Source organism: Chiloscyllium plagiosum, unplaced genomic scaffold, assembly GCF_037043375.1.
Source record: "Chiloscyllium plagiosum isolate Xiang-an unplaced genomic scaffold, Cpla_swu_hap1 HiC_scaffold_9, whole genome shotgun sequence".
Classification (NCBI taxonomy): Eukaryota; Metazoa; Chordata; class Chondrichthyes; order Orectolobiformes; family Hemiscylliidae; genus Chiloscyllium; species Chiloscyllium plagiosum.
The window spans coordinates 13438584-13448983 of record NW_028270147.1 but is presented as its reverse complement, the minus strand read 5'-3'; the positions used below and the strand labels follow the sequence as shown (position 1 = coordinate 13448983).

General features: G+C 40.0%; 1 protein-coding gene across 1 annotated transcript in view; it reads right to left on the bottom strand.

Annotated features, from left to right (window-relative positions):
- zzz3 (zinc finger, ZZ-type containing 3) overlaps positions 1–10400 on the bottom strand; it is a 129705-nt gene that overhangs the window by 22013 nt on the left and 97292 nt on the right. The window contains exon 9 of the mRNA XM_087990414.1: positions 3144–3299. Coding sequence (XP_087846540.1) covers positions 3144–3299 — 156 coding nt within the window. The remainder of the gene's footprint in view (positions 1–3143; positions 3300–10400) is intronic.

The window sequence follows — 10400 nt, the reverse complement described above, 5'->3', positions numbered from 1 at the left end:
TATAAAGCCAACTCTTGCTTTTATTTCTGTCCTTATACAGATTATACGCACACTTCTTCCTCCCCTCACCTTCATGGTATTGAAATTGAGATTCATTCTACCTCACTGCCAACAGTTGCAACAATAGGCCAGTTAGCTTCAAGTAATTGGGAAAATGTTTGAGAGTCTATTACAAAGAATGCAACAGAAGAGGATTTCAAAATCCATAATCTGATCAAGCAGAGTCAGCATGAGCTCACAATGACTGATAAATGTATTAGAATTCTTTGAGGGGGTAACATTCAGAAGGGATAAAGGAGAAGCAGGGAGGCAAGATGTTTGCAGTTTCGGAAGGTGCTTGATAAGGTACCATATGTTAGGTACTTAATAAAAACAACAGTCCATGCTATTGTAGGTAGTACAGTAGTATGGAGAGAGGATTGGCTAACTAATAGAAGATAGACAGTTGGGAAAAAGGGAGCACTTTCAGGATGGCATCCTGTAACTAGCGAGGTGCAACAGGGATCAAAGCTGGGACACAATCATTTACAATACTCATCCAAGTCATTAACGTATGAAGTGAATGCACTGGAGCCAAGAGTGCAGATGATTAAAAAAACAGATGGAGAAAGGGAGTGGTGGATAGGATACAAGTAGCCTGGAGAGGGACATAGACAGATTAGGTGTGTGGGCAGAAACTTGGCAGATGGAAGGTAACATGGGAAAACATGAGTTTATGCACTTCGACAGGAAGAATAAATGGACTAAACGCTATTTAAATGGATAAAGGCTGTAAGGAAGCTACAGAACAGAGGGATATGGGAGTCCTATTGCATAAATCACAAGCAAGCATCTAGGCTCAGCAGGTAAAAGGGAAGGCAAATGGATTTTGGCCTTTCTTTCAAACAGAATGGATTTATAAAGATAGAGAGGTTTTGCTAAAAATATACAAGGTATTAGGTCAGACCATACCTAGATTACGGTGAATAATTTTGGCTGTTTTGCCTTAGTTAAATGCCCCTTATAAAGGTTGATTCCAGGTCTGAAGGGACTGTCTAACGAGTACAGGTTGAGAAGGCTGGGCCTATACTCATTGGGGTTTAGAAGAATGAAGCGTATGAGATTTTTAGGAGACTGACAGGATGGATGCGAAGAGGTTGTTTCCCCTTCTGAGAGATTAGACGATTTGAGGTCCTAATCTCAGGGTAAGGGGTCATGCTCATTTAAGACAGAGATGAGGAGGAATTTCTTCTCTCAGGATAGGGAAAATGAGGAATCCTTTAACACTGAGGGCTGCTGAAGCTCGTTAAGTACATTCAAGGCCGAGACAAACGAACTTTTAACAGTAAGGGAATCAAGGTTTATGGGCAAAGGCAGGAAAGGGGAGTTGAGGATTATCTGATCAGCCAAGATCTCATCAAATGGCAGTGTGGACTTGATGGGCTGAACGGCCTACTGTTCCTATGTCTTATGGTCTTATATTTCATGAGACCTCAAAACTGTGTGATAATGAGCAAATAATAAGTTTAATTAAACTTATGACAGGAGTAAGTGCCAGCCTTCAACAGTAGCTTCGAAACCCAGGACATTTTCCATTTAAAATAATAAGGGTAGCAGATCCATGGCAACATTACCAAGGTTCTCCTCCAAGCCACATCCTGACTTGGAACAATACCACAGGGTTAAAATCGTCAAACTTCCTAACAGCACTGCGGTGAATCCTCTCAGATAAATTACAGTTCAAGTAAGTGCCACTACCATCTCAAAAATAATGAATGCTTATCTAGCCAGCAATACCCATATCCTGCAAATGAATAAACTTTTAAAAAATAGCTTTACATTTCTCACAGAACAACCGTTCATGAGACATTTAAAACTAATTCATAATGTAGTATCAGAAACACCTTGAAAGGTCAAATTGATCAGGAAATTGCCTTTATGTTAATTTTATCCCATTGACAGTTTAAATATAGATAATTATGTAGATTTGAAAAGTAACATAACCAAAGGACACAATATCTGATGCGGCTTGAGTAAATTGAGATGAATCATTGATGAACAAAGCCTAAAGAATAGAAACTTCCGTTAGTAAAGGCAACAGGCTTTAGAGTCTTTTATTTAAATGAGACATGTGCTGGGCATAAACCAAGGAAACCTCATTCATGCAGCACACTCCCTCCTCCTAGACCCTTTTACCAGTCGCCTGTGAAGTGGTAAATCTACATGTGAACATGTACATCATCCAGGAACTTTCAGCATGGAACAGATAATCTATGAATCATGCTGCTTGACACAGTCATTAAGCCCAGTGACAAATGTTGCACTGTTGCTAGGAGAAAGTGAGGACTGCAGATGCTGGAGATCAGAGTCAAAAAGTGTGGTGCTGGAAAAACACAGCTGGTCAGGCACTATCCGAGAAGCAGGAGAATCAACGTTTCAGGCAAAAGCCCTTCATCAAGGAAGAATCATGAAGACGGGCTTATGCCCGAAACGTCAATCCTCCTGCTCCTCGGATGCTGCCTGACTGGCTGTGCTTTTCTAGCATCACACGTTTTGACTTTGGTCTTGAGCTTGTTGTTTTTACCATATGATGCTACATTCAGATGATTTTTATGCAACAATTCACGCCACATTTGTACAAAATCTTTTGTTTTATGCTCTTTAGTCTTTAGCTCTTTTCATTATTGCATCATTAATTTTTTAACGTAACCTCCCTTGGCCTAACCCCATCACAGATCTTTCTCCTTTATGCCCACAAACGTGTTCCATTGGCTTAAACACTCATCTCTCTCTTCCTCTCCAGTTCCGATGGAAGGTCATTCACCAAAACATCAACTCTACTTTCTCTACACAGATGTCGCCTGATCTCCTGAGTTTCTCTCTTATTTGGTTGCTCTTATTTCAGATATGCATCATCCGCAGAATTTTGCTTTGTATAGTTTACCCACCTTCGGTTCCTGTTTCTTTCTCTATCTTTAAATCACACTGGTTAAGGAGATACACCGCTGGCTCAGCTTTCATCCAGATCTCAGGCACTCCCGTTATCACCACTTAGCAGCACAACAGTTTTCTGAGATAAAGGGGAAAAGTCTAAAGAACAAGGCCCAGTGCAAGATGGCCCACACCAACAAATACCGGGTCACCTGGCCTCAAGGGGAACTTACCGAGATCTCTTCGTCGGCGGCTGCATCAAGCTGGCTGCTGTAGAAGCTGCTCCTGTCATCTTCGTCATCCATATAGACGGGAGGTTCGTGCGATGTCATGAACGTGGACGGTCGGAAGAGATGCTTGTTGAGAGGGTGCTGGCGTCTATTTGAAGACTGAGGGGGAGAAAATCCCACAAGTTTAGAATCATTTATGCAACCTCGACATCAGGCTACACAATCAGGTCACACAGTTCCTGTGGAAAGACCAACCCGTTTTTCAGGTCTCGACCCTTATTATAGCTGTAACCCACTAGAAACATTAACTTTCTCCATAGATATCAACTGACCCAAGCACTTCCAATTCTGAATTCTTTAACAGCATATTACACCATGTCAGAAGATTAGTCTGAATTAAAAACTTGAATTTATATTGTACTTTACAACATACACAGAATATCCAAAAGCACTTCTCAGTCAATTAATTACTTTTAACGTGCAGTCACTTTTGTTATGTTACACACTTTTGACAGCAAATGAATGTCCTGATAATCTATTATCGATAGCACTGGTTAAGAATTCATCAGGATAACTCCACTCCTTAAATTGTGTAAAACATTTCACAACCGACTCAAAAGCAGAATGTACTATCTGAAAAAAGCCTCTAATATTCCAGGACTTCTTGAGATCCGCCCTTGAGTACTAGATTGACACAAAAGTAGTATAAGTAAAACAAGGTGTTCCTGGGAATAACAAGACTAAAAGGGAAGTATTGCACATAACTGTTGTTATTATGCATTGCATTTCAATCCGGAACAGACTAAACACGACATAATCATGAAGTGCAGGACATCCACTGTCTAAATAATTCGAGAAACTTCCTCTGTCAGTGGTGCTTACCGAAGCAACATGCACTTCCCTTACATCCATATGAGTATATGTAGCCAAAATAACCGTCCTCTAAATTTTAATCAGCTACATTATTTCGCTTGTAAAAATAACATTAACAAGAAATAGAAAAACAACATGAAAACAATAAGGCTCTCATGACTAGGGACAGTGCACTTAAAAATTAACTGACTATGTACTGAGAACTGAAGAAAAGCAAACAATCTAAAATCATAAATAGAACTAAAATGCAAAGGACGAATGAGAAAGTTTCAAATAGGTAATGAAGAGATTAAAATATAGTTTTGACAGCCAAGATTTAACTTAAATATAATAGCAGAGAAACTGCAGAGAGCTCCACAACACAAAGGGGCCTGGGTGCCCTCCCAGATGAATCAGAAAAGTTAGTATACATTACAGAAACTGATTAGGAAGGCAAACTGAACTTTGGCATCTTTCACAAACATAGTTGAGTCTAAAAATAGGGACGTGTTGCTAAAGCATCTGGGGTCATGTGTATAATTTTGATCTCCTTTCTTAAGAAAGTATATAACTGTATTGCGATGTAGTGGTAGTGTCCTTACCTCTGGGCAAGGTGATCTCGGTTCAAGTCTCACCTGTTCAAGAGGCATGTCAAAATATGTCTGAATTGGTTGATCAAAATATCTATAATTGCATTATAAACAATTTAAAGAAGTTTCACTCAATTGACTCCTGAGATGAAGAGATTTGCTGATGAGGAAAGATATGATACATTCGGCCCTTATCGACTGGAGTTCAGGAGAATGACAAGTGATCTTACTGAAACATACATATTCCTGAGGGAACTTGACAGGGTGGATACTGACAGCATAGGGAACACAGTTTAAAAATCAGGATCTCCCATTTAAGAAAGAGGCGAGGAGAAACATTTTCTCTTCAAGTACCGTGAAAGTTTCTTCCATTATGCAGTGGTCATTGAAAATATTCAAGGCAGAACGACAGATATTTGATCGACTGGGAATCCAGAACTTTGGGGACAACTAAGTACTTGGAGCGAAGTCCACAATCCGATCCCATAACCTTACTGAATGGCAGAGAAGACTCGAGACTGAGAATAGCCTCTTTCTTCTCCTGACTTGCATGACAATATATTCCATCAAATGAAATACCAGCCAACTCACAGGCCATTTCGATACCCTACCAGGTAGTGCATGGGTAGGGAATCTCAACCGAAACCAGTGTTCAATTTACAGCAATTGAGTAAGGCATCAGGACTAAGATACTTGGTGGAACTGTAAACTCTTTTCTGAACAGAATTGTTGTGATCTTCAGTAGCAACCATGTAGGTTCAAATTTTCTCTGATATATAAAACTAACACTTTACATACTCTATTAGAAGATAATGAAGATTGGATCACGTATGATATCTTTCTCTGAAATACTTGTTACGTTTCTCAGAAATATTATCATAATTCAGACTAGGTAGTGTCACTCCATAAGTGCACCCAATTAGTTCCCATTTGAATTCTTTTTCATGCATTAAGCATTGAAGTCAGTCAACATTGCTGTAGAACGTCCTAAAGTTTTGGTATAAAGGCTACCCTCTCAGAAAATTTACACAGAACTGTCTTGCACCAATTTTACTAATGCACAATAATATCCTCATTGTTTCATTCTTTCTCTGAAAACACCTTAGCTCATTAACATTGCACCACTCTCAAAACACCAGAGAACCCAAGTATTTTTTTCTGCACTCAGACCTGTTCAAAATGACTATAAATTGCACGTAAAATCTTAGGCACAAGCAGAATCTGAACTTGCCACATGGTGCATTTTATAACTATTTTTAAACTTTACTTCTCTTTATTACAGCCTGAGTTGAAGTAAACTCTCCAGAGCGAGAGGAGAGTGGGAGGGGATAAATGGTGAAGACCGAGGGGCCTACTTGGCAGTGATACCAGGAACAGAGTGACATCATGAACCACAGCGTGACAGGAGTGCAGGGAAAGCAGCTGACTGGCAAGTGGGGTTCATGAATATTTCTAATCTTCAAAGTAAAAGTAAGGGTCTTCAATTTGCATTTAGGTCTTTAGTCTTTTTTTTTTAAAAAGCTGAAGTACAAGATTGATGTTGCTGCATTTTTCAATTTCAAAAAATGTTCCATTATTGGCACTCCTTTGTTACAGTTTAGTTGCAGGTTACCATTCTGAAAATGCCCCCAATCCCACCTCCGTTTTCCGTTAGTTGGCTAATCCTCTATGCTAATAGACTACCCCAACACCATGGTCTCATTAAATAGCTTAACACATGATACCTTATTAAACTTCTGTAAGTTCAAATACATTACATTTACTGCTTCCCTTTTATCTATCCTGCTTGATACCTCCTCAAAGAATTGTAATAAATTTGTCAGGTATGATTTCCCTTTCATGAAACCAGGCCGACTCTGCTCAATTATATTCTGCATTTCTCATTTCTATTACATTGCATATAATAGATTCTAACATTTCCCAACAACGTTAGATGCTAACCCCATCTAGAATATTGTCATCTGTTTTTGTCTTCTTCCCTTTTTGAATAAGAGTGTGACATTGGCAGTTTCCCAATCCTTCAAGACTTTTCCAGAATCTAGGAATTCTTCAAGGAGGATTACTATCAATGCATCAATTGATACTGATGTAGCTTCTTCCTTTAATGTCCATGGATACAGCCCATCGGATCTTAGGTACTTATCGTTTATAGCCCCATTAGTTTCCTCAGCGCTTTGTTTCTATGATACTTATTGCATTTATTTCCTCAATTTTTTTCTCCAATGATTATTTTGCTTCCCATTGTGGGAGAGTCTAGGATCATAGGTTATCAACTCAGGGTAAGGTCATAGAGTCAAAAGATATACAGCACAGAAACAGACTCTACGGTCCAACTCATCCATGCTGACCACATATCTTAAATTCCCAGCATTCAGCTCATATCGAGTTTTGACAAGATTTGTAGCTCAGGTTGAGGTTCTGGATGTAGGTTTGCTTGCTGAGCTGGAAGGTTCATTTTCAGACGTTTAGTCTCCCTACTAGGTAACATCTTCAGTGAGCCTCTGGACCAAACTTCATCCGGAGGCTCACTGAAGGTGTTACCTAGTATGGTGACGAAATGTCTGAAAATGAACCTTCCAGCTCAGCGAGCAAACCTATATCCAGATTCGGCCCATATTCCTCTAAACTTTCCTATTCCTGTATCCATCCACATGCCTTTTAAATTTTGTAATTTACCAGCCTCCATCACTTCCTCTGGCAGGTCATTCCATACACGTACCACCCTGTGTGAAAGTGTTGCCCCATGGGTCCCTTTTAAATCTTTGCCCTCTCACCTTAAACATATGCCCCTAGTTTTGGGCTCCGCTACCCTGAGGAAAGGACCTTGGCGATTCACTCTATCCATGCCCCTCATGATTTTATAAATATCTATAATCTCACCCCTCAAGATCACATGGTTCCTCTGTCTTATGAACTTATTATAATGGATACGATAACTAGATTTTTAGACAAAAATGGTAAAGCTGGCTTATGAAATGGAAACCATGTTTAACCAAATTATTGGTCGTTTTTTTTGACGGTATTAGTTGCAGTTAATAAAGGAGAACCGGTGATGCGATGTATTTTGATTTTTCAAAGGATTTTGAGATGGTTACGCATAGGACATTTGAAAACAGCATTAGAGTTCATGAGATTCAGAGAAATATGCTAGTATGGATTAAGAATTGGTTAACAGAGTAATTGTATCATTCTCAGGGTGGAACGTTGTTACTAGTGAGGTTGACACCTAGGCCAAGGACGTAAAAGGGTGCACTGCTGGAGCTGGCCATGGCTTAAGAGAATTGATAGCTAAGCCAGTAATTTACACAGTAAGAATTGTAGTCTTCATACACATGGCAACCAAATAAGATAATGAAGTGCTTCATCGAAATTTTAGTGGGAAAGAGAAAACACGTTATTTACTGAAGTGCAGAAGGGAAAGTCTGACCCCACCATAATAAGTATAATGGCAAATGTCTGGCGAGAGGCATAAATGTCAGAGGGGAGGCAGCAAGCGCTGATGTTAATGTTGCATGCAACAACTGTCATGCAGAATGTACAAAGATCCTGCAGTTTACTGCAAGGGGGGGGCAGTGCCTTGGAGTCTGTCTCCAGAGACCTCGCCAGGCTGCATTAGTAAGGAGCTTCGAATAGAGATCAATTCATGCTGCTCAACATAGAGGACTCAGAACGCTCTTCAAAATCTCTCTCTCCAACATCCAACTAGGATCAATATTAGATCCACAGATATTCATAACCTGTGGAAATGATTTGGATGTTGGTTCCAATTGCAACTTTCTGAATTTGCTGATGACATCAAACTGGTGACATCACATGCTCTGTGAAGAGGTTATGAGGAAGCTTCAGGACAATATGGTTAAAGCAGAGTGAATGGAGGAGGACATGGCAGATGAAATATAAAGTGAATTAATGTGAAGGTAAGTGTTTGGCAGGGAGAAGTAAAGGAAGAATATTTCTTAAATGGTGATATATTGGGTACAGTGGATGCCCATGCCAGAAGTTCATATACAGGTATAACAAGCAATTAGAAAGACATAGGAAGAGCGTGAGGAAATATCATCAGATTATCCCCAAGACTGTTCTAGAAAGAGAAATTGAGGAGACTTCATCTGTATCCCCTACAGCTTCAAAAAATAAAGGGGTGACCTGACTGAAGTTTAAAAAATTAAGGGTGGATATAAATATGATGTTTCCTCTTGCCAGGGAGTCTAAATCCAGGAAACAGAACCTCAGGATGAGGATTAAAACCAAGAAAAAGGAATTTCTTCACTCATTAGAGGATGGTGCATCTTTGGAATTCTCTATTCCTGAAAGTTGTAGAAGCTTAATCTTCAAGCATGTTCAAGACAGAAATCAGTAAATATTTGGAGACCAATGACATGCAGAGATGTAGAGAAAGTGTGGCATTGAGGTAGATGATCAGCCAGGAACTAACTGAACACTAGTGCAGGTTTGAGGGGTTCAACGGTCTACTCCCGTTGTGTTCCTACGTTACCTATATTATTAAAAACAGAAACACTACCACTATAGAATTCTTAAACAAGTCATACGGAATGTATGAAAATGATAGTTTGACGGCTTCAAACTTTAATTTTCAAAACATCAGTAACATAATGAGGGACTTAAAGCAGCTAAGTGCCTGACTTTCCTTGGGCCTGACCGGTGTTTGTTTTATTTCACATTTCAGCATATACTGAAACGACTTTCAGAAAACGCAGCATCAGGCGATTCAGATTCTGCACCTAATGAGAGAACTATTCAATTAACCCCGTTCCACATGAGAAACCTGTAGCGGAAACTGGGGTCTCTTAGCTTCATGACTTTAAAATTCCATATTTAAATATTTAGTAATTACTGTGTAGCCTGAGACCTCACCTGTATCTCTGTACCAGCTAGCCTTCTACTATCATAAAACAAAATTCTAGGACATGAAAACACAGGAGGAAAGGTCACTGAGCTGACATCAAAGATTTACCAAATCAGTATTTAGAAGAATAAGATATTTTGGTCTTCAAAGGAACGGCAGCTGACCTTCAAATGGAGGTGCACAAGGGGAAAATGGTTATCCGGATATCATAAGTATTAGCCCTTCGATTGCGGGTCAAGATATTCAGACAATTGATTGAGGAGGGGTCACATGGTGGCTCAGTGGTTAGCACTGTTGCCTCGCAGCGCCAGAGACCCGGCTTCGATTACAGCCTCGTATGACTATCTGCGTGCAGTTTGCACATGGTCTGCATGGGTTTCCTCTGGGTGCTCCGGTTTCGTCCCACAGTCCAAAGTTGTGCAGGTTAGGTGAACTGGACGTGCTAAATTGCCCATCATGTTCAGGGATGTGTCGGTTGGGTGTATTAGTCAGGGGAAATGTAGAATAATACGGTAGGGGATTGGGTCTGGGTGGGATACTCTTTGGAGGGTTGGTGTGGACTTGTTGGGCCTAATGGCCTATTTCTACACCGTAGGGATTCTATGATTCAACAGCATAAATTACCAGGCCACACAATAGGCTATATCAGGGTAAAACGGCAGTCCTTGACTCAGAGTCTTTGTCGGTGGTGATCCTCATCAGGAAATGGTCTTCTCCGGATGGAAGATAGAACAGAAGGAGGAAGACCCAGGGAAGAGTTCCTGAACACTACAGCTAGAGACCAAGATGTGGCCTTCACAACTTTAAGCCTACTGATACATTCCATGCCAGTAGCCAGTTTAAGCTCTATATAAATGAAACATCCTCAACTGTCACGATTGCATATTTGTTTATTTGCCTAATTTATGTATACTAACTAAACTGCTGCCAGCACTCGTTCTGAAAATTGCT